Source organism: Diabrotica undecimpunctata, chromosome 2, assembly GCF_040954645.1.
Source record: "Diabrotica undecimpunctata isolate CICGRU chromosome 2, icDiaUnde3, whole genome shotgun sequence".
Classification (NCBI taxonomy): Eukaryota; Metazoa; Arthropoda; class Insecta; order Coleoptera; family Chrysomelidae; genus Diabrotica; species Diabrotica undecimpunctata.
The window spans coordinates 115869309-115895756 of NC_092804.1; the positions used below are offsets into that span (position 1 = coordinate 115869309).

A 26448-nucleotide genomic window follows, 5' to 3' on the forward strand; every position below is an offset into this window, starting at 1 on the left:
TTTTTTCCCTTATATTTTAAATAAACAATATTTATGCCATTTTTTTATTTTTTATGTCAAGAATATCTTTATTTTCCCGTTTTTTTAATAAAATTGATAAACAATTTACAGAGATATTTGCAAAAAAGCAGTTTTTTTGCACTAATTTATAAACTTTATTAATTTTTTTATTAACAAAATAAAATGGTATTAATACATTTAAAAATCAAGGAATTACCATCTTTTAGATTTGTGCGAAATTTCCCTCCGATCAGTCAAATATTTTATAAGTTATCTAATTTGTTTATCCCTGAGACTAATTATTTAAACTATTGAGCTTGCCCTATGCATAATGCTAGACATATTCAGCAAATTTCATAGGATTCTTTAAGACTTAGACTATCTCAGAAGTTAAATGCATATTGAGTTTTCATCGAAATTATTTACAAAATAAACGTTTGAAAAAGGGGTATGTTTTTTACTTATAAACAATTGTAATAACTTCTATAGTTTTCAAGCTACAGACTTGTACGTACAACCATTGGATAGCTGGTAAAAAAGCTCACATTAAAAAATAAAAAACCTATGACCAATAGGAACGAAGGTAGTGACTATTTTTAAAAAAATCATATCTCCATTGTTTATAAACATTAAGAAGTAAAATTTGCACAAATTTTGAATGAAAATCTAAACTTTATATTGAAACTTATAGCTATAAAATTTATCTAATTTTTCGAAACGACGGTACTTTCGAAAGATCGACATAGGAAAGTCGAGAGGATATCTGTTTCAGCTCCGTTTTTTTTTTGGCATCGGAACTTCAAATTGCAACACGTAGGAAAAATTTACATTATCTTGGCTTCCTTTGCAGCTACAAGCCTCTTTTTTTATTCTGGGGTAGCTCGTAGAAATATGAATAACTACATAGCTTTCACTGGCCGGAAAATATGGGAAAACTCGGAAAAATTGAGTCCATTTGAAATTCACCCTAAATACTTACTTTTTTTAATTTGCTCGAATAGTCTGTCGCAGTATTAATAATGATGACATAATTTTCACCCACTATAAATGTTGGAAAATCCCGGAAAATCAACATATGTTTTTTCATTTTATATCAATGATGTAATAGTCTTTATATATGTTATAAATTAAATTTCAGGTAATTTTTTACACATCATATTATTATATTCCTTATATTAATTATAATTGTTTGTATTTTTATAATTAACAATATTGATTTTTATTCTGTTTTTCTTACAAATATGATATACAATATTAACCTAATCTGCCTTACTGCTTTGATAAAATAAGTCGATTTTTTCATCACTTGCCTTATTAAATTTTGCAATGTTTATTGAACTTTACTTTTTTTATTTTCTTTACATACATTGGTTTAAAATTAAAATTTGGTTCATTTATTCGACTTCACTGTCAGGTCTGAACTTTTTTGTTGCAGGTTGTTTGTCTTCACTTATTAAGTCAGTCTTTCCATACATTAACATATTAATGGGCGATCTTAATGCCTAGGTGAGTCAAGGTAAGGTAGGAGAACAAGTAGGAAAATATGGGCTTGGAAACAGAAATGACAGAGGAGATCGATAGATTCAATTTTGGCAAAGTGAAGACTTCGTAATAACAAATACCTTTTTCAAATTATCTCCTCGACGGTTATATACATTGACATCTCCACAACATACCAAAGAAAAAATAGTGAGAAATCAAATAGACTACATTATGATAGCAACGAGGTATCATAATGCTGTTAAATGTACTAAGACGTACCCAGGAGGTGATATAGCCTCAGATCATAACCCGGTAGTTACTGTGATAGACGCGAGACCAAAAAAGATTAGAAGACGCAACAGAAAGGCCCTAGATTTAAATAAACTTAGAAACAAAAATATACGACAAGAAACAGGAGAAGAAATAAATAAAAAACCTCCGTTCAGCGCAGCAACAAATTAACGATACAAACAACGTTAACCAAAAATTAAAGTACATAAATACAGCTATACAAACAGCAGGAAAGAAACATCTTACAAAAACAACAACAAAGAATAAGGGGTGGATGACACAAGATATACTAGACTTTATGGAACAAAGAAGAAAGATGAAGAATTACCCAGACAAATACAAAGAAATTAAAAAACACATAAAAAAGAGAATAAAAGAAGCCAAAGAGGAGTGGATTAAAGAACAATGTGAAGAAATGGAAACCTATGAGAAAAAGTACGATGCGTTCATTATGCACAGAAAAGTAAAAGAGATAACAGGAAGCATAAAGAAATGCCAAATAGGTGAACTTAAAGAAAAAGATGGAAATCTTATTGTAGATCTAGAGAATAAAATAAAAAGATGGACAGAATACCTGAATGAATTATTTGAAGACGATAGAACTTAACTCAGATAATCAATGCAACTGGGCCAGACATATTGAAAGAAGAAGTAGAATACGCAATAAGAAACGCTAAAAATGGAAAAGCAAATGGACCTGATGAAATTCCTACAGAACTGTTGAAGCTTTTGAATGATAAATCCGTAACCATAATATTAAATTTTGCAGCGAGGAGCTAAAACAGTTTTTCCTCCACTTTCCTATGTCGATCTTTCGAAAGTAATTTCGTTTCGAAAGGTTTAAGTTTCGAAAAATTGGATGAATTTTATAGCTATAAAATTCAATATAAAGTTTAGATTTTCATTCAAAATTTGTGCAAATTTTACTTCTTAATGTTTATAAACAATGGAGATATAATTAACAAAAAATTGTCGCTAACTTCGTTCCTATTATTCATAAATGGTTTATTTTTTTGTTAAATGTGAATTTTTTTGCCAGCTATCTAATGGTTGTACGTACAAGACTGTAGCTTAAAAAATGTGGAAGTTATTGCAATTATTTATAAGTAAAAAACATACCCCTTTTTCAAACGTTTATTTTGTAAATAATTTCGATGAAAACCTAATATTCATTTAACTTCTGAGATAGTATAGGTCTTAAAGAATCCTATGAAATTTGTTAAATGTGTTTAGCATCATTCACAGGGCAAGTTCAATGGTTTAAATAATTAGTCCCAGGGATAAACAAATTGAATAACTTTTAAACTGTTTGACCGATCGGGGGGAAATTTCGCACAAATTTAAAGGACGGTAATTCCTCAATGTTGAAATGTATTAATAACATTTTGTTTTGTTAATAAAAAAATTAATTAAATTTATAAATTAGTGCAAAAAAACTGCTTTTTTGCAAATATCTCCGTAAATTATTTATCAATTTTAATTGAAAAAACGGGAAAGTAAAGATATTTTTGATATAAAAAAATGGTATAAATATTGTTTATTTAAATTATAAGGGAAAAAACTTATAGATAAAAAATCAAATTCTGACCATAAATTATTGTTTAAAAAAAACGCAAGGTAAAAATAGGAGTATCTTTTTATCTATTCGTCATCTAGTAACCCCCACCTATGTCTTAAAAGCTTCAGATATCTGCGAAACATTTTGCCGTGAAATCGATGATTTTTGTATAACCAGACTGGGCTATAGAGAAATCTCCCTCTGGCATAAGTATTTTTAAAATTTAATTATTGCAGATCTTGCCATGGCTGATATAATTTTTATTTCTAAATCATTATGTAGTTTATTATTTTTACTGCAACGAAGGTATTTGAAAATGTCAACTTTTTCTAATGGTTTACTGTCCACTAATATTTGGGCTTAATTATGTTGTTGCTTACTAATGACCATGCATTTTGTTTTGTCAATATTGATGTTTAGGTCAAATTCTTTTCCTATTTTGTCAACTTCATTAAAAAGTTCTTGCAAATCCTCCAACTTATCTGTAAGCACGGCAGTATAATCAGCATAGCGTATATTATTTATGTCTGCTCCATTTATTTTTATTCCTTTTGTTTGATTTTGCATCCCTATCTGGAATATTTCCTTCACATAAACACTAAATAGTAGAGGAGATGGAATAAAGCCTTGGCGTACTCCGCTTGTTATTTGCATTTCTCAAGTTTATCTTAAGGTGATGAGTGAGTTATTGGTCCTCAGCTTTACCGATTGATATCAGTACAGGTTTTGTATAATTTGGGGATCTACACTTTTAGTAGTCTATGAATGCATAAAGACGTCCTTACGTTGATCATAATATTTTTGGGCGTTTAACTGCATAGAGTATATTGATTCTATGGTATCCATTGCATTTATAACACTAAATTGGGTTTTGCCGATAGCTTTTTGACACTTTTTATATAACCTTGAATGCATTATTTTTAAAAATACTTTCATGTCATGACTCATTAGGCTTATTAGCCTGTTGTCTTCACAATTATGGGCGTTTCTTTTTTTTGGTAAAGCTATTAACCGAGATTTAAACGTAGTAACAATCTCTTCTCCAACCAAGGTTTGCTCTTATCATTTCCTGCAAAAGAAATTTTGGAATGCGTCGTTCCTCATACTCTGGCACTCTCTGGACATAATTTGTATGTAATTTCATCGTAAACAGATACACATGATCTAGATTCGTTTCTAAATCCAACATGTAGTTTGGACAGTACCTAGGAATATTCAACATTTTTTTTTATAAAAAACCTTTTTACCTCCTCAACTTTCTTAAATTCCGCAAGTCCTCAAACTTGAGCTGCATAAGTCAAAATACATCAGACTACCCCTTCAGATATGTGCACCTTAGATAATAGTTTAAGATTCGCCTTAACTAAAACCTGTCGTCAAGCCATGTATATAGCTGCTCTGGCCTCTCGTCGTTTTTCGTTAAAGTTGGCACTAAAAGATAGCCGCGGTGTTAATTTCACTCCCAAATAGCAATAATTATTAACGACTTCCACAATTTCTCTATTTATTTTCCACTCTTCTTTAATAACTCCACCCCCTTTTCTAAACACCATAATTTTTTACTTATTCATGTTGATCTTTAAATTCCATAGCCTACAATAATCACCTAATTTATTAACCATAATTTGTAAACCTCTCGGACTGCTTGGCAACATCACCATATCATCAGCATAAAGCAATATTCTAATGATAAATCCATTTAAATCAACACCACCTATTTCCATATTTATCCTTTAATTTCGTTATTTCTTTTTCGCAACTTGTTAGTTTTCTCCTAAGAATTTTAAAGCTCTTGCTAACTTCAATCGTTTGTTGAATTTGTGTACTTTTACGCTTTCGGTTGTCCGTCACAACAGATTTTTGTATTCTTTTACTTATCTTTTTAAGTTCATGCTTTGCTTCTCTACTACTTTGCATTTTTCTTCTCTCTTCCATCAATGCTTGTATTGGGGGACTTATTCTTTCCTTATAGGTTTTCTTTTCTCAGTGCATTTTCAGGCTTTCCTTTATAGCTTCCATTATAATGTCATTCAGGGTTCAGGTCATATTTTGGTCTGTATTCTTATTCCTTTCAAGAATGCTCTTGATGTGCTCTTCAAATGCATTTATATTATCAGGCTCTGTCCAGGAATGTGTAAAGTAGACTACTTTTTGATTATACAGTTTCTCTGTTTCTCTAGGTCTACATCTATCGAGGATTTTACCATTCTGTGGTCGCTACCTGTTAAAAACTTGTTTAGGACTGTAGTAACAACTCTAAATATTTGCCTCTTGTCAGTGATCATAAAATCGATCTCGTTACTAGTTTTTCCTCTCGGGCTCTGTCACGTCCATCTCCGATATTAGTTTTTGTAGAAGAAGCTGTGTTTATTTGGAATACATTTTTTTCCAGCAGGAAACTAAGTAAAGATTCACCACTCTCGTTCCTGTTTTCCAAACCAAATTTCTCCAGTGATGTTTTTGTCTGGCTTTCTCCCCGTTTTAGCGTTGAAGTCACCATCAACTATTACACATTAATGTAATTCTTCAATTAAATTTCTATTATTTAATTTTTACTGCCCCGCGCGAGTTTATCAAAGGAATTGACAATCGGCTGTGACAAATTATATCCTTGTGCAATTGAGATTGTAAAATGGTTGCTACTTTATCATTTAGTTATCGCAATAAAGTATTTTAGTGACTTGTATAGGCTATTGATTATATTCAAAAAATAAAGCTAAAAGATACTAAAACGTTAACGGGGTTTTATTGTTTCGTATAGTCAATAGACCCCCAAATATGACAAAAACCGCGAGTGCTACCATTTAAAGATCGATTTAGACATATCCGTTCCTTATCAGTGCCGAGTCCGGGTATTTTTAATGTTATATTAAGATACAACAGTGTAGTAGCAGTGTGTGTACCGGGCCAAATGGAGAGGAAAACGTTAATACATATTTCTGTGTAAAAGAGAGTTGAAAATGTGGCGGCTTGGAGAGAAGATCTCACCGTTATGGCATTATTATTTGATGAAGAGAAAGAGCAAGAGCAGAAAAGGTGCATCCTATCTGAAAAAAAAAAGACAAACCGAAGGAGAATTCAAAATATACAGAGAATTATTGGACGACAAAACAAATTTTATTTGTTAATTAAGTATTTTAGAATGTCGCAGTACTCTTTTAAAAAAAAACATACAGAAGTTAAAACACTTGTACCATTGTATTTAGGTATATAAAAACATATAGTTAAAACTTTTACAGGTGTCGTCAAAATTTATACAGTAGCAGCATAACGTTTTCGATCTAATCAGATCATCTTCAGTGCCTTATGTACTTGAAGCTAACAATGAAATTTGTGGCTATGACATCCATATATGGGTTTACATCTTTCCAAAATTAAATTATATGTTGACTCTAGGTCGATGACAATGGATAAATTTAATACTTAAGGAGCTACATGTCTCTCGGCTCGGTTTTTAACATGTGGTTCTTGTCAGTTAAGACGACACAGACCAACTGGCTGAGGTGACAGGAATATAATTTAAGAAATAATTTTGACGACACTTGTAAAAGTTTTAACTATATGTTTTTATATACCTAAATACAATGGTGAAGTGTTTTAACTTCTATACGAAGACGGTTGCGTTTCGATGTAATTTGAGTCTCTTACCACTCCCTGACACGTGTTTCTGGGTCTACCCGTCATCAGAGAGAGTTTGTAAGAATACTCAAACTAAACTAAAACGCACCGACTACTATGGCAATTATAGGAAAAATAATTACCAGAGTATGCTACTAGAGACCTCTAGTGAGGAAAGATGAAGTTAAATGTGTCGATAGCAATTAAAGTAAACTGTATACCCAAGCTTAATCAAGCCATTCAGAGCGATGCTGAGAATATTTATATTCCACTATGCATCAACAATTTACCCATATAAATTACCATCATTCTTGTACTCATTGCGTCAAGTAAGGACGATAAATATACGAAGACGGTTGCGTTTCGATTTAATTTGAGTCTCTTACCACTCCCTGACACGTGTTACTGGGTCTACCCGTCATCAGAGAGAGTTTGTAAGAAGACTCAAACTAAACTAAAACGCACCGACTACTATTGCAATTATAGGAAAAATAATTACCAGAGTAATTTAACTTCTGTATGTTTTTTTAAACGATGGTATACAGCCAACTACTGGGATTTTCCCATTAATTTTTATACTCTTTTTTCTTTTTCTTTAATACAGATAAAAAACCATAACATACTAACCGCACATCTTCTACTTTTCTGTTTAGCAACATTTGCGTTCACAAACCTGTGTGGTTAAACAAGTCCGAGCGGTCCGTATCACTTCCGTGCATCGCCAGTGCCGAAAACAAAAATATCGTCTGGGATTAATTTCAGGCCGGGCACGGATGGCCCCGTCTAGAAAACGCCCATGTATAAAAATATACTCATAAGGGTAAATTATGTATAAATTGACTTTTAAACATCAAAAGAATACTCTAGTCGCAGTCGTAGAAAGAAATGTTTCGAACAAGAAATGTAGCTGAGATAATGACAAAAATATTTATTAGCACTTTTTCTGTAGAATGAACCGTTCTCTCAGGAACAATGACGGTAAAAATTAGACAGCTTTTAATCAGAGTGTCCTATCTACAAGAATTAAAATGGATTTTAAAGATAAAGAGTGTAGCTTTCGTACGCAATTTTTGCATTTTACCGTAAATAGAAAAAAACTTTAGAAGAACCGTATCTTGCTTAAAATTATTTCTAGAGCTCTCCACAGTAGACCATTCTAAATGTAATTATTTTTTCTTTAAATTTAATGTAACATTGTAATTGTATATACCTAAAACAACGTAGAAAAGAGATATATATATATATCCGAAAATAGTGTAATCGTATCTCGAATACTGTAAATCCTTAAGACTTCTGCTAAATGTCATTTTAAAGAGGAAAGATAAAAGTTTTTTTTCTGTAAAGCAATACCTATACCTATAGCATCGTGAAACAAAGTTATGGGGTATAAAAAAAATCGCGTGAGTTCCATGTTTTTTCTGCTTCGGTTTTTGAATATATTTTTGCCAAAAAAATTATTTTTAACGAGAGGTGATATTTTGATAAAAAATTTAATTTTCAACAACTTTTCTGAAGATCTATATGTACGAAAAGTGCATAGAATTCACCCAAATGCACCCTAGTGCATATAGACAAATTCACCCCTTTCTTAAAAACACCCCTTTAAATGGTAGTACTCCGCGGTTTTTTCATATTTGAGGTGCATTGACTATATGAAACAATAAATCCCCTTTAACGTTGTAGTTCCTTTCTAAAGTAAATAATCAACAGCCGTTTAGTGTATTAAGGATAAGTTTTATTGGTTACACGTACGTAAATTTATCTCAATATATATTTTCATGATTTAAAAATATTTATATAGACAATTTATGAGCGGATTTTTTATTTTAAATTTGAAAGGTATCCGCATATTTCCGCCTTTTCAGTCAAACACATTTCTGTCCTTACACAATATTTTCAAAGCAATGGCAGCTTCACACGTAGTATCGTTTATAAAAATTGAAAATAGAGTGACACACAAAGGAAACACTGACAAATAAAACACGATTAAATAAATATAACTGAATACGTTAGTCCAGGCATCCGTTTATTTTATATTAAACTTTATAAAACTTCAAAAATACTTTTCCTATTGATATATTTATTCATTATTTTAATTTGATTTAATTTTGGTCCATATTCCATAGTTAATAGTAATATGTATTTTTTTTTATTTTAATTTTCCTACAATATTTTACCATTTACCAATCTTTGTACTTGTTTCATTTTCTATTTACTTAATATATTTAGATACATTTTGGAAATCTGTATTTTTAGTAAAATTAAAACAATATCATCACAAGAAGTTATAATATTACAAGACATAAGTTATAAGACCATTATTCAAATATCAGAAATGTTTAATGCAAGATATTAGAAATTCATCATTATTTATAATTGATCTTACTTGAGCTTTGGAAGGGTGTGGTCCTCCCTGAAATTCCAGTATCCCGTAGGCATCTGTGGGACTTGCAATTGTGCATCTGCTCGGATACCATAGTTCCCCAGGTTGTGGAGGCTGAGTATCTGTCGCGTATTTATGTTGTTCCAATGTTCTTCCACAGCAACATCTGAAACAATTATAATAATGTTAATAAACATGTTTTACAACCAAGATATTATTGTATGCGACCAAATTATGAACAATTCTGTTCCAACGGCCCTTGTAAAAGTTTTATAATATTCCGTAACGATATTAATAAATGGAGACCATCAGATCTTTTAGGACCGTCTAGGACTCAACACATAAAAAGAAGAACCAGGCAAAAAAAAAACAAGGATTACTAGCGCATACTGAGGAAACACCGAATAAATCAAGATATTTTTCTTGTAGGATTGCATAATTTTTAGAAAGTATACAATTTTTAGTGATATATTTGTTTTTGATAAAGAGATCTAACTCCTGGTCTAATAAGTAACCTCCTTTGAAATCAAAAACATGTTTTTCCAGAAAATTCTTTTATTTTATTCGATGTAGTCTTCTTTAAGCTTAATACTACGATTCTAGCGATTTTACAACTTCTTTATACCGTCCTAATAATACTGATATGAAGTATATTATGTAGTACAATAGTATGAAGCTTCGCGCCAGTCTACTATACCGCCTACTGCACCACCTTTTTTTAGATCGCAGCGTCCTAATCGGCGCGATTTAAACTAATTCATTTTAAATCAACCCTTTCATGAAAAGATGAAAAGCTTATGCTTAATTTAATTAGACCTAACATGAATTGAAATGCTTCACGTTTTAAAATAAAGGCTGCTTCACGTTGAGCTATTTTGTGTTCAACATATGTAGAGCAGTGGATATATGAAATGAACGTTTTGTGTTTATTATATATGAAGCGTGCAATGGACATTAGGTCTATGTAGAGCAGTGGATATATTATACATTTATGGAGATATTACAATAACTGGATATCGACTTATACACTTCTTACTCGTCTTACCTTTTTAACAGTAAGGTCGGTAGCATTGTTAGGATTAGCTTCGTATGTCTAATTGATTTAGTTATACGTGTCATAATTTTTTACAATGTATTTTAACCTTATATTTAATTGTATTGAACAAATTTGAATTCTTCTGTTGTTATTGAACACTAGAAAAAGTCAAAGGTATTTTCTGAACTCAAATAAGAACCATGAGATATAAATAAAATGTAATTAATAAGAGATGTAAGACAGAAAAGATTTATTTCACGTTCAGAGCGATTGTGAAAGCCGTTCTGATGAGGCCTACTAGGCCGAAATACGTATAAGCGGATGCGCAAGCGCCCTGTACGTGAAATCAAATCTTAACTGTCTTTTCCTTTTTATTTCGATATACTCCGTACGAGTACTAGAAACCAATTCGCTAAGAATTTTGCTTAGTTGAGGAGATATGTTGTGGAATGCAATTTTTAGATTTCCCATGTCTCTCATAACATCTTTATCAACGTCTGTTTTGCCTTGCAATTCTTAGAAGGCACCTATTAAAGCGAAATTCTGAATTTGGTTTCGAAAATTAGTCTACGATTTTATTATCAGATGTCGCTACATTGCGTCTATACGAAGCCATATTAGAGTTGCTTAGTAAGACAGAAAAGATTTATTTCACGTTCAGAGCGATTGCGAAAGCCGTTGTGATGAGGCCTATTAGGCCAAAATACGTATAAGCGGATGCGTAAGCGCCCTGTACGTGAAATAAAATCTTAACTGTCTTTTCCTATGTAATTAATAATTTTGTGTCTAATTGAAATTCTCCAGATATTATAAAATTCTATAAATTGCTGTGTGTTTTTAATTATATAATCATAAAATAGGAATTTTATTTTATTTTTAAATATACGTATTTCAATATATATATATATATATATATATATATATATATATATATATATATATATATATATATATATACATATATATATATATATATATATATATATATATATATATATATATATATATATATATATATATTTCACAATAATCATAAAACAGCCAGTTTTATAAAAACACCAGAAAAATGCCACCGAATACGTATGTGACCTTTGGTGTTGGATCCCGAATCCGTAGAAGCATACCGTACACTCGGACGCTTCGATCGTTAAAGGTCTCCCTGTCGAAACATCTGCATACAAATTTAAGCTGCTGCACGCTTAATCGCATCAAAGAGTTTCTTTCTTAAACTTTTCAATCGAATTTTGTTTACATTTAATTCCATCTTTCAATTGAAATCGGGGATCTAAACAGTTTAATTTATAGATAAATATCCTTAATAGGATTTAGCTTACTTAAATTAATTTTCAACGTTTTTATGTAACACAATATTTGTTTTTATTATGTGACATAACCCACGTACACAAATAGATACATCTCTTTGGTGACGGGAACTGAACAGCTCTACACCGGATGCAGCCGTCCGGTGAGAGCTAAAGAAGTAACACTTCCATAAAAACCAATGTTCAGCTGCCCAGCTGATAGCACTCTGTATGGGCACCTTGTCTAAGGTACATGAAGTGTGTTTATGTCACTCCTCTCTTGCAAAAGCATGAAAGCGTAACCCTGATCCTCCTGAACTTTCGGCAAATCTGCACAGCAGCAAATCTCCACAGCATCTGCAACCCCTATCCTGGCTCTTAAAATTATGTGGTATATTCATTAAATATAAATTATTTAAAATAAATTATGGTTAAGTAGAGTAATAGTATGTATCAACACAAAACTTTCTGCTAACATTCCATTGGACTTTTTCTTAGTTCTTGAAATGCCACGCTGTTAAACGGTTAAACATTTGTTAATTTCGAAAAGTAAACTCAAAAAGATGTCGGAAAGTGATGGCATTGATCTTGAAGAATGGTAATAGAACTAGAAATGCAAAACAAAACTTCAGCGCCCACCACTATAATTTTAAGATAGGGAACAAGTTTACCTACCTGGGTTTCCTCTAAATAAGCAGATAAAGAACACAAATTTAAGACAAAAAATCAAACCAGCAATTTATGGAATACTCATCCTACCAGTGCTGACTTATGAGAGAAACATTTACCATTTCCAGAACAGATGCAAACCGTCTCCTCGCCTTAGAAAGAAAGATACTAAGAAGAATAATAGGTGCAATCTGTAATAATGGTATTTGGAGAAGGCGATATGATTTCGAACTGAGCAAGAAGAATCGAGAAATATAAAAAAATGATCTTTCATAAATAGAGTTAAGCTTAGATGAGCTGAATATGTGTCAAAAGCAAATGAAGACTACCAACCCAGACGAATCCAATTAGCGCTACCAGTAGGAAATAGGAAAATAAAGCAGGGGTAGGCCAAGAATTACGGTCGGTGGGTATGGCAAAAGACGCGGGGACGATCGGGGCAGAAAACTGAGAGATGAACAAAAACGAATAGCGAAATATACTAGGGAATGTCGAGGTCCATAGGACTGTAGTACCACTGACGATGATGATGATTGTTTTATACAAATTTTTTGCCCGATTATTATTTTTAATATCTTGAATTATAATACCATTTCTAACTTACATAAATAATATTCAATTAAAATATCAAATGATGTCTTGACTTTAGAATTAAAATCAAATATTTTGCTTAGTTTTGCCAACTTACGCATCATTCAATGTGCTATATCCTCGCTTTAATAGAACTTAAATATTTTTCACAAAATCTCATACACATTGATTTGTACTAAAATAAAAAATTAAAAGTCGGCAAATAAAGAGGTATATTACCATTGGAAAATTACACGACTAACACGTTGCAGCTTTGATGAGTATAAAACTCGTGTGGCCATGTTGTGTAACCAAGCATATCTACATACATTACAATAAAATTCCCCTCCCACCCGCTTCATATTTTGTAATGATAATGGGACCAGTGGATCCTCGAGCATAAATAATTGACAATGGTGAAGCTGTTGCCATATTTAATAGAAACTGACAGAAAGTTATAAATAAGAGCAAAGTAAGTACTATTTTTTGTATTATTTGATATAAATATTCTTTACGATTACTGAATGAGCTATGTGCCAGGACTAACACATGGATGGCAGTGGACGATGGGGTAGAATTGTAAGAAATATCGAACTGTCAGGAATTTGTACAATACTTTTACGTTATGAGATTTAATTAGAAATTATAAAAACAAGGCCATATTTAGATGTACTATCTAAATTTCGAGTAGTCTATTGGAATCAAAATGTTAAAATCCTGTTGCCGGTTCAACAGTTGTACGAGTTATTACAGCTGGGGATGTAATTGATTATTGTGTTAAACGTCAAAAAGTTGGGACAAAATCTTAAAAATATTGATAAGGTCGCTAAAGACATTATTTGTCGCTTTGTCTACGAATTTTATCAGAACAAAGTTCCAATGTTGGAAATGCTTCAGGAGAAGTTAAAAACCTATCCCGATTACCCATATAAATCCCTTGATACATTGAGGAGTGTTTTAATACAATGCGGATTTATTTATAAAACATTGGACAATAGAATGGTAATTATGGAATCTACTAGGATTGTGATATAGAAGTATCATTATTAACGTAAAATAAAGAAATGTCCTGATGACAAGAGAGACATTGTGTATTTTTATAAAATATAGTTTTACACCCACGATGTAGTGCAATATGACTGGATGGATGATAGCAAAAAGTGCTGTTTGAGTACTCCTTGTTCGAGAGGAAAAAGAATTATAATTCTACATTCTACATGCTATTATAATTCTACAAGAATGGGTTTGTACCTAATGCCTTGTTATCGTAAAAACATTAAACAGGGTGAAGATTATGAATAGTCCTCAGCTGATTATCATAAGAATATGAGGGCTAAAGTCTTCGAAAATTGGGCACGAAACAACTTTTACTGAATATTAAAACAAATTTCGCGATAGTATTGGACAATTCGTCATACCATTCTAGACTCTATACCAAAATTTTAAATACTAGCTCCAAGAATGGATATATCATAGAATTTTGGAGAACAAAGGCATGGCAATGCCCAGTAAATGTACCAAAAAGGACTTGTTACAATTAATTAAGGAACGAAATTTTCAAAAAGAATATGCCACTGATAAACTGTTTAAAGGCCACGGGTATACGGTTTTACGACTCCCTTCATATCATTGTGTTTTCAACCTAATTAAAATGATATAAGCCGATGTAAAAAAGAAATTGCAGAAAACGGGTAAATCTCCTCAATTAAGTGACGTTGTTGTACAAATTATAACAAGAGTAATCGAAGAACTTGGCAAAACCGACATTTGGACAAATTGTGTAGCTCACGTTCAAGTAAAAGAAAAGAATATCTTACTAACCACCAATTGAACCAGTAGTTATAGTGATAGTGTTTGATGGTGAATATTTCCACAAAAGGGGGTACGTCAAAAATATATCCCATGTACAGTAGTAAAGGTGATCTCTCCATTAGTCTATGAACTAAAATACAATTCGACTAAGAAAAATTGGTCGTTTTCATGTAATTATTTTATGTTTATATTAAAATTGTAGTTTCATTTCTTTAGTTTTCAAATTAATACGCTCAATAAAGTGCCTTTGTATTATGTACTTTTCATCATTAATTTTAAATTGTAATAACTATAATTTGTGTTTATACAGGATGTCCCATATATGCGAGATTTTATGACGCCAGATTGCGCAGTCCGCTTATTGGATATCGTAATTAATGGAATTTTTTTATATCAATCATCATGGTGACCAATAATTTTTTTGGCCGAATGTTCATCTTTAGTTAGTATGGGCTAACATCTTCCTTTACTTAGTTTGGAAACACCTTATGTCTCGAACTTTCAGCCCTTAGGTATTTTTGTTGTACCAATTTGGGGTTACATATAATTCACCCACTATACACACAACACACCCATGTTGTATATTCTGTGAAGAAATAACAGTCTTTCCCACGTACAAGTATTTCCTTTCATTTGTAATGACCGTTGTTAATTATTTTTCATTTAATCATTGCACTTTTTTCTTTATTTGTTAAAAACTTCGCTAACTAGTTGTGAACTGAAAACTTTGGTGTAAATTTCATAAAGAAACGTAAATAATTAACAATCTTTCACTGTTTAGCAAATATGAGACCTTAATTTATAAATAAAAGTTTATTATTTAATTTCTATTGCGCCGCCTATGTTTTACAGAAGACACCGACACTCGGTGTCAAATTTTTTTTATACCTGTTCAATTGACAACGTTTCAACTATACATAAAACAGCTTTTCCAATAAACTAAATTATTCAAAAATTAATAAAAATTAACTTATTTTTAGATCGGCTCCTTTAAAAAAAATTAGTTTACATTTGATCACTTTTACTTTCTTTTATAGTACATATGTTAAATATTTTTTTTAGAATAGACTGTAATCTGGCGTATAGATACTGGACTGAGATCAGCTAAATAAAATAGTGTATGATAATAAATCCATTAATTCACGTGTATATTTACTCACTTCAATTTTCGAAAATATACAGTTAAATGATTTCTCTTAATACCACGGATGTACGGTTACTCCTAAGTTTATTTACCAACTTTTAACGAGATTCTTTGAATTTTATAACTCTTTGGCATCATAAATATACCCTTTCGGGAACTTTTATTACTATTTCGCATGGGTGGAAATATCGATACAAAATATTACGTTATTACCTGATGCCCTTGGGACCACTGTGTGGTGTTGGCGTTTTCCACTGTTATCTCTTATTCGCCAAGATTTTTGTAATCTCTAGGGAAGTTTTGTGATGTGCGATGTAATTTATGGATCGAATTTTGTGAAATGAAAAGTAAAGGCTTATTAAACGTGTAATATGACGTGCAAATTAGTTTTTATTATGGCGGCACCACAATTCGCTATGATTTATTCGTCATGCGACATATTCAATCGCATAAGTCGAAGTGTGGGGGGTACATTCGTCAATTATTTGCTTTATTCGCACGCATAAGCAAATACCTGAATAGCAAATAGGCCTATCCGTCCACTTGTCGGTTTTTTGACACACTTCAAAGGACACGAATAAACCGAATGCACGCCAAATGTATGTGACGACTGCCCACACTTCGCTCGCACGGGTGGTTGTCTCGCTGTTTATCTTAAGCTCACTTTATTGCAATTCTCGTTATTCTTGAACCATTAATTTGAGAAATTTGTGTATTTATATAGAAATTTCGTGCCTATTACGCTTTCATTTGTGGTGTACCTACTGTGAAATTGAGTGGATAAATGAAAAGGTAATAAGATTTCTAAATTTATACCAGATGCAGCTTTGCATCTGGGATCCAAAAAATAGTTACCATAAATAAAAAACAAAGAATAAAATTATGCCTGGAATGAAATCATAACTAACATGGAAGAACCAATCTGGACAGAGACGGAATTGAAGAAAAACAGGGATTCTCTTATGTCCATGTAGTGAAGTTATTAGTATCAGGTGCAGGTGCTTCTCAAATTTTGAATCCTTCATGGTTAGCCTATGAATTTATGGATTCTTTTTGTCAGGCATAAACAAATGCAATGCATCTACGAATATAGATGTAAGTAAGAACATTATATGCATTTATATTAAAAACCAATAGAAGTTCTTTCGAAAACAATTCAGGAAAATGCCAAATCTGTGAAAATGAACTGACATGTGGACATAATACGTCAACTTATCTAGGTGTTAGCGAAACAATAGTAGCTAACAATAATTTATTTGGACAATTTTAATGTTGGTAAATTGTTTAAATAAATTAGTCACAGAAGGTGTTTTATTAATGGTAGTTTTTTATATTGGATTGTTTGTGCTGCTCCGATATCAGTGGGACCGTCAAAAATGTCTAAGTTAAACATCAGTTTTTTAAGGATATGTTTTGGGTATCCATTATTTTCAAAGATGTTTAATAGCAAATTTTAAGTTTCTGTTTATGAATTTATCATAACTAATATGCCTTACTCCATTCTTCATTGCAATCACTGTATTAAACTTTTGATGAGTAGGATGATTTCAAAAAAAGTTTAAATATCTTCCATAGTGTGTTGGCTTTTGATACCTTCTTCTTCAAGTGCCATCTTCGTTCCGAAGGTTGGCGATCATCAGGGCTATACGTATTTTCGAAACTGCTGACCGAAACAATTCGTTGCTGCTACAGCTATACCATTCCCGTAGATTCTTTAGCCAGGAGTTTCGTCTTCTTCCTATGGACCTTTTTCCTGCTATTTTCCCTTGCATAATTATTCGAAGCAGTTCATATCTTTCGCCTCTTGTAATGTGTCCCAAGTATTGCAGTTTTCGTTTTTTGATCGTAAATATGACTTCCTTTTCTTTATTCATTCTTCTCAAGACCTCGACATTTGTGACTCTCTCGGTCCATGATATTCTCAGGATTCTGCGATACATCCACAGTTCAAATGCCTCTAATTTTTTGGTATCAATCTTCTTCAACGTCCATGACTCCATTCCGTAGAACAGCACAGAAAGTACGTAACATCTCATCAGGCGAAGTTTCATTTCAAGGCTCAAATCTCTTCCGCAGAACACTCTCTTCATTTTAGTGAATATGGATCTGGCTTTTTCTATTCTTATTTTGATTTCTGCTGAGCTATCGTTGTCTTCATTTATAAAAGTGCCTAAATATTTGTATTTGCTAACTCGATCGATAATTTCATTGTGTAAATATAAATTTTGAACATTTTGTGTTGATTTCGATATTACCATAAATTTAGTTTTCTTTATGTTCAAAGATAGTCCATATTCTTCGCTGCAGTCTGCTATCTTATTTACCAATGTCTGTAGCTCTTCAAGTGTTTCTGCGATCAGAACGGTGTCGTCGGCAAATCTCAGATTGTTTAATCTAACACCATTTATTTTAATACCTACAGATTGCTCAGAGAGTGTTCTATTCATTACGTCTTCGGAATAGAGATTAAACAGGGTTGGTGACAGTATACACCCTTGTCTCACACCTCGCTTTATTTCAATTTCTTCAGTGGTATTATTCTCTACTCTCACTACTGCTTTCTGATTGTAGTACATATTTGCTATTAGTCGGATGTCTCGTTTATCTAAATTCTTTTCTGTCAGGAGTCTGATTAGGTGATCATGCCGCACTTTATCAAAGGCCTTGTTGTAATCTATGAAACACATGAATACATCTTGATTTATGTCAAGACATCTTTGAGACATAACGTTCAGTGCAAACAACGCCTCTCTTGTTCCAAGTCCATTTCTGAATCCAAACTGGGTATTATTGATGTCCATTTCCAGTTTTCTGTGTACTCTAGAGTGTATAATTTTCAGAAATATTTTCAGTACATGGCTCATCAGACTGATTGTACGGTAATCACTGCATTGTTTGGCATTTATCTTTTTTGGTATAGTAACAAAGGTGGATAAAAGCCATTCTTGTGGTATTTGTCCTGATGTATAAATGCTATTGAAAAGTTTAACTAAAATGTGAATCGAGTCTTCTTCTATTAGTTTAAGGATTTCCGTTGGTATTTCATCTGGACCTGGGGCTTTACCATTTTTCATTCTTTTTAGTGCGTACATTACTTCTTCTTCCGTTATTTCTGGACCTTCGTCTCCTTGTATGTTACTTAGCTCAGATTGTTGTCTATCATCTGCAAAGAGTTCTTCAATATAGTTTTTCCATGTCTTCAACTGTTCTTCTAGTTCTGTTATTATGTTTCCGTTGACATTATACAGGGTATTTGGCTGCTTACGTTTTTGTGTACCTGCAAGTTCTTTCACTTTTTTATGTACATTAAAAATATCATGTTTTGCCTGCAATTGCTCTATTTCTTCACATTTTCTTTTATAAAAATCTTCTTTTGCTATTCTGATTTCTATTTTGATTTCTTTCTGTATTTGTTTATACCTCTGTTCGTTTTTTCCTTTCATTATTCTCCGATTGTCCATGAGAAGAAGGATCTTATCAGTCATCCACCTTTGCTTTATTTTTGGTTTTTCTTTAGTCAGAATTTTCTTCACAGGACCTGTTATCGCCATTTTTACGTTTTGCCATTTTTTATCTATGTTGTTCGTTGGCTGAGATGTTTCTTTTTCATGAAGTATTTTGAGATTATTATTAATACATTTTTGCAGTTTCTCCTTTACCTCCAGGTTACATAAATGACTGACGTCTATCTGATTTGCTCTTCTTTTTTGCTCCAATCTTTTTAGTTTAATACTCATTTGCGCTATTAGAGGGTTATGGTCTGAAGAGACATCTGCGCCTGGGTAAGCTTTAACGGATTTTAAGGAGTTTCTGTATCGTTCGTTTATCAGTAAAAAATCAATCTGGTTTCGAATTATTCTTTCGCCATTGTCCTGGGGTGATTTCCACGTATAAAGTCTTCTCTTTGGTAAGTTGAAGAATGTATTAGATGCAATCATGTTATTCTCCTGGCAGAATTGAAGTAGTCTGTCACCTCGTTCATTTCTTTTGCCGAGTCCGTATTCTCCTACATGTTTTCCACTTTTTCCTTTACCAATTTTTGAGTTAAAATCACCTAGAATTACGGTAATGTCTCGTGGTTTCGTCGATTTTAATACTTGATTGATTTCTTCGTAGAATTGTTCAATTTCGTCCTCGGATTTATCTGCAGTAGGTGCATAGATCTGTATGATATTTAGTTTACTTGTGTTTGTTTGTAATTGAAGAAATAAGAGCCGATCTGATACTGGAGTAAAATTAATGACCGACTGCATCATAGACCTAGATACGAAAACTGCTACGCCGTGTCTGTGTTGGGTACTACTGTTTCCGGAGTAATATACCATGCCATTTGTTGTCGAAAAACTGCCAGAATTTGGCCACCTTGCTTCACTAATGCCTAGAATGTCGACATTTAATCTTTGCATTTCTTGTATTATATTATGCATTTTGCCTGGATCATACATACTCCTAACATTCCATGTACCAATTTTTAATACTCTCTTGGGTGTTTTTCTATTTTTTTTAGGAGTGGTATTTAGTACTTCACAGGGATTTTGCTGGTTGACGACCCGGGAGGCCCTGTGGTCTTCGTGTGATATACCTCCCATGCCGGATCCTGGTCTCCGATTCCCATGATCAGTGGTTGACGTGGCTTTTTGTTGTACAGTCATGATGATCGTACTAGAGATATCCAATTGGATCCTTAATGCAGTGGTTTCTCCTTGCCTTCTGCATCCTTACGCCGTTGACCATTTACTTGATTCATTCGCCTTTGGTGCCAATTTCTTAGCACCAGGACAAAAGAGTGCCCTTCCACTCACCAACTCATCCGCCCGAAGCCGTTGGTCAGCAAGTGTGGGATTGCTTATACCGGCAATCGCTCGGTGGAATTTTCGCCATATCTGGCTACCCTTACTTAGTTTAGCCTGCAGACCAATGCAGTTGCCCGGGGTGTGGCACGTGGAGCCATAAGTAAGAGTTAGCTGTCTTATGAGGACCAGTTACCAAGAACCATCTCCCGTCTATGACGCTCGATGTGGTCGTTCCGATAAAAGGTGCTACCTCTATAACACAACTCTACACCCCCTTTTGATACCAATCTATCAATATTTTGTTTTGTTTAGTTCTTATTAATTTGGTGTCCAGAAATGAGATCGAACAATCATTTTCAATCTCTAAAGTAAATTGGATATGTTTGTTAAAGTTATTGAACATTTTCAAGGTATTTTGAATTTGTGAAGTAGGAACAGAACATATAAGATCGTCCAGAAATTTTTTAATGAAGGGTAAAGGGAAAGGTAATTGTGGAATAATGACATCCAGCAAATGGTCCAAACTGATGGTTGTCAAATGTCAGGGGTCTACAATAAGAGAATAAATACAAAAAAGAAAGATTGTTTTTAGAAATGTGTCATATTATTAGAGAAAAATATGCAGTAAATTACAAGGCAGACACGGGACAGTTGAGCAATATCTACTGTAATATTCTTAGTATGTTAAAATAGTTTTTTTGTTTAAAATTTATATTTTAAATCACCCTGTATATTTTTAATGTGTAATTTTATTGTGTTTTAATTGTTTCTTGTATTTTTTTTTGTTTGCTTTTTATATTTAATTACTAGTGACCTAGGTGCTTTTAACCAATATTGTTAGTACTGTTTTGAACATATTATGTACAAGAACATTTTTAAATATTTTAAAGTCTAAATCTGTAAGTAATTCATTGTTTATTCTCACCTTATATTTATACAAATTTTAACCATATTTTAGTTGTCTCCTGATGAAGCTAACAAAAAATCAGCGAAATATTTTTTTTTTCAAATAACAGACCGCATACCCGATTACCCGATACTCCACTACAATAAATTGTTATTTACGTTTCGGTCGATAATCCTACAAGTTTTGCTATATATATATATATATATATATATATATATATATATATATATATATATATATATATAGATATATATATATATATATATATATATATATATATATTTATTTACATATATACAAACAACACAGTTTATTAGGGCTGCAGTCAGTAGGTTTGGCCGGGATGTTACAGAAACACTTTTTTGACTTTTGGTCTAGCTTTCGAAATTGTTTTATTCCTTCTTCAAGACACTGTAATTAGAAGAATGTGTAAATATTTACAACATATCACAAATTGTCATTGCAACTTACTAGTCGTTGAGATTATTTGTGTAAAACTATGACACTCAACATTAAAAACACACATATAAAATATAACATGTAAACTAATGGACAAAATACATTTTAAAATTTAGTTAGGATAGTTAAAATTTTGTTTGTGACATCTTTTAATGGTGTGTTTTGAGTGATCCATAGAGAACAGATGGATCGTACTTTCTGTGCTGTTCTACGGAATGGAGTCATGGACGTTGAAAAAGATTGATACCAAAAAATTAGGCATTTGAACTGTGGATGTATCGCAGAATCCTGAGAATATCATGGACCGAGAGAGTCACAAATGTCGAGGTCTTGAGAAGAATGAATAAAGAAAAGGAAGTCATATTTACGATCAAAAAACGAAAACTGCAATACTTGGGACACATTACAAGAGACGAAAGATATAAACTGCTTCGAATAATTATGCAAGGAAAAATAGCAGGAAAAAGGTCCATAGGAAGAAGACGAAACTCCTGGCTCAAGAATCTACGGGAATGGTATAGCTGTAGCAGCAACGAATTGTTTCGGTCAGCAGTTTCGAAAATACGTATAGCCCTGATGATCGCCAACCTTCGGAACGAAGATGGCACTTGAAGAAGAAGAAGAAGTAAATATTTACACATTTTTCTAATTACAGTGTCTTGAAGAAGGAATTAAACAATTCCGAAAGCTAGACCAAAAGTCAAAAGGGTGTTTCTGTAACATCCCGGTCAAACTTACACACTGCAGCCCTAATAACCTGTGTTGTTTCTTTATCGACAGTCAATAATATCCAGTATTTCTTATATATATATATATATATATATATATATATATATATATATATATATATATACAAACATCAATGAGGTTATAAATCCATATTTAATCAGGCTTTCTGACTTCTGAATTGTAGGATTAATTTTTTTTTAATTATCCTACACATCCTTAAAAATCTGAAATGTTTCACAAATATTTTCCCTGTATTATAGTGATGTATCTATCTCTTGAAGCTTTGAAATGTGTCACTAACATTATCACTCTATTGTAGAACAATTTCTTCTTATTATTTATATTTTCGTTTGACACAGCATTTTATCACAATGTCAATTTAAAAAAGAATATCTTTATACGAGGTAAAAATATCCAATAATTAAAAATAAATGTTCAATGTCTCGCTTGTCAATAATAATCTATTTGAATCAATGAACGTTTCGATAATAATTTTTAATTTTATTCATTTCGGATATGGTACAGTTTGGGAGTACAATGCTAGAAGTGGACAATAATTTCCTTACAATACTAGGGTTGTCCCATTTCGGACTTTGCTTGTAAAATATATATGGAAAAGAGAAGTTGACCCTGAAATACCATTATTGTTTGCAATATACAGTATTATTTACAGATGACCAAATCATACTACAAAAATCAGAAGAACCTACATTACGCCATCTACTGCTTTTATGACATGAGTTATGAAGAAGACATTATCATCAACATACATAAATATCAGATAATGCGTCGCACAATCCAAAGAACACTCAAAAATAAATTAAAAATTAAATTTTAAAGGTAAGGAAATGAAATTTTTAAGGAAAACAAAAGGATGAACATCGGGAGTACCAAGTCGTTAAAAATAAAGATGTAAGGGCCGAATTAAATATATTTTTGACGAATAACAGAATAAAATGAAACACAATAAAATGGAGAGATAATATTGAAATAATGATAATAAAGAAGATATATTGATAAGACGGACTGTAAAATATAAACAACGTAAAAAAAAGACGTGGGACAAAACTGGCTTGAAGCCTAATCCTTGAAATGAAGAAGAAAAAGAAAATTGTGGTTTAGCACAAAAATATTTGATAAAAACATTGGATCCCATAAGAAAATAGTTTCAAAACAAAAAAAAACACTATTTCTAACTGATGCATCATGTATCTGATCTAGTCCTAATTGAACTATTAAATACTATAACCGAAATAAAATTGAAAATAATCCATTTCGTTACAAGCGCTACTTTAATTTCAAAACTAACCATATTTTAATTAATAATTTCTTTTCCTTTTAGATCTTTGTTAACTATCCTACCATTCTATTTAGATACTGTCTAACCGTAACCTTAATTTCAAGAGTAACATTTTTTTTAACCGATTTTCGCTAACGAAAAATATAAATTTTCTTTACAATCAGACTTTCCATCCTGAATTCACTGTAGGTTCTCTCCAATTTTGCGGAAGCTTTTGTGCCCTTTATGAATATTCGCCGAAGGGAATTGCAGACACAGCACTACTGTCAGACCGTATTCTTTGCAGCAACAAGTCTTTTGTAGTAAAAGAAAAAAGTCAATTGCAGGTTTTCTCTCATATTCTTTCTGTAAGAGCAGCATTTTTGCAAATACGCGGTTTCAGTGTGGGAATTTAAAATGGGATCGAGGGAACTTACGCAGATTTTTGACATTATTATACAAGTATAGGTGCACACTTAAAAGTAAAAAAGTAAATTATAAATACAATTAATATTGTACACCAAAATTAAACCATAATTCTGGATGATATTTTGTCAGAAAAGTGCTTATTCAAATATTTTTTGTAAACCCCATACCTTTTGCTTAAGAAACAAATGTGAAACAATATAGAAACTTGAACCTCGGTTAAAATATGATATAACCTCCGATTTCCATCAACACGCATCGATTTTGACGAAATTGCAATTAAACTCTATTTACCCTTCACTTCAAAATCTACTCTATGTCGATATATGCTTATTATTCTGGGGGTGAAAACTCTTCCTTATTGCAAAAACTCAATACAATTATACCTTGAGGCATTTAATGAGTTAAAAAACATTTGTAAGGTAAGTAAGATTGCATGATACTGTGAGATATCTTAGCACCTATAAAGCTTCGAAACAAAAAAATTATCGAATCATACGTTATTTATATTATATTGGCAATTTTACTTACTTAAAATATTTTTACACTCGAAATTTGCAACCCTTAAATATCAACAATGATTACGAAAAAAATTTAAAATATCATTTACACAATTATATAATTAACACAATAGATACAATTTGATACATAATTTAAATTAACCCGCTATCACTTTAAAAATCCCACTTAAAAATTTTAAAAAACCCTCTAAAATTTATATTATATTTATACACATTTTCACTCGTTAAAAACTACCCTTCATAGGTATAAAACGTAAAAATATTGAATTTGGATTTCGTGTAGTCAGTAATATACAATATTCTATGTCACATATAAATGAATGAAAACAAAATCAATTATTACACAAAATAAATTAAGGTTGATCGTCAGCATCATCGCTATCGGTAATTTCGTCCTCTGCTTTATCTGTTATTGGAGCACTATTTTGGCAATCTTAACCAGAACATCCACCACAAGTTGAATAGCGAAAAAGGTCAACGTTTAGGGAGCCACATGATGTACCGCATCCTTTTTTGCAGTTGCAAACGATCATTTGCAGGACTACTTGTGGTGCCAGACTTTGTTGCAGTTTGATGGGTTACAAGTATCCTTCAAGTGTAGTCCACCCGAAAAAGTTGGATCGATGCTTTTGTTCCTAAGCCAAACTTGAATCTTTTATTATGCTTATCCAGAGCATCACTGTGGGAATAAATGATGATAATTTGAAATTTTAGCGTTTGTCTTAATGAATGACTCATATCGCATTTGTTCAAGAAATACTTTCAAGTATTCAATGTTTACCATTTTTTAAACGTGTGTATCTTTAGCAGCTCCTAATAAAATAATTAACAGTGCCTACCTGCTTCTAGAATTTATGATTGAAGACAATAAAAAACAATTAATTTAAAATAAATTTTGTGAAAGTGTTGAAAACAAAAGTTTTCAGTATTTTATTGTTAGATAAAATGAATTTCTATCAAGTAACGGTTAAATCCACTACGTAATTATATAAAATTTTACAAAAAAACACAACATACAAAGTACAACATTTAGGAAAAAATTAAAAAGTGCTTTTAGTAAAATATTATATATTATTAATATTATATTATTACATACTTTAAGGTGTTCAAAATGACCTCCTAAAACTTTTATGCATGCCTGAAAACGGTCATTGAATGAGTCACTTATATTACGAAGCATTTGTACACCAACATTTCGAAATACATTTCGTATTCTTTTATCTCATTCCTTGTTGTCGGAGGTATTTTATATACTTCATTCTTAACGTAACCCTAAAAAAAATAAGTATATTTTATTAAATTCTGATGATCTGGGTAGCCTCGCTACTGGTCCATTTCTTCCAATCCATCTATCAGGAAACTAATCTTTAAGTTCACCTAAAATCAATGCGTTTTGGAGAACAGGAGAACCGTCATGCCAAAACCACATTTGTTCACTTATATAAAATGAAACATCTTCCAATAACATGG

At 31.9% G+C, this 26448-nt stretch overlaps 1 protein-coding gene across 13 annotated transcripts in view; it reads right to left on the reverse strand.

Annotated features, from left to right (window-relative positions):
- Window positions 1–26448, reverse strand: part of Trpm (transient receptor potential cation channel, subfamily M) — an 888877-nt gene that overhangs the window by 218614 nt on the left and 643815 nt on the right. For all 13 annotated transcript variants that reach the window (XR_011950088.1, XM_072523326.1, XM_072523332.1 and 10 more), the window contains one exon: window positions 9336–9498. Coding sequence is in view for 12 of the 13 variants with exons in the window: in XM_072523326.1 (XP_072379427.1) it covers window positions 9336–9498 (163 nt within the window). In the remaining variant the exon portion in view is untranslated. The remainder of the gene's footprint in view (window positions 1–9335; window positions 9499–26448) is intronic.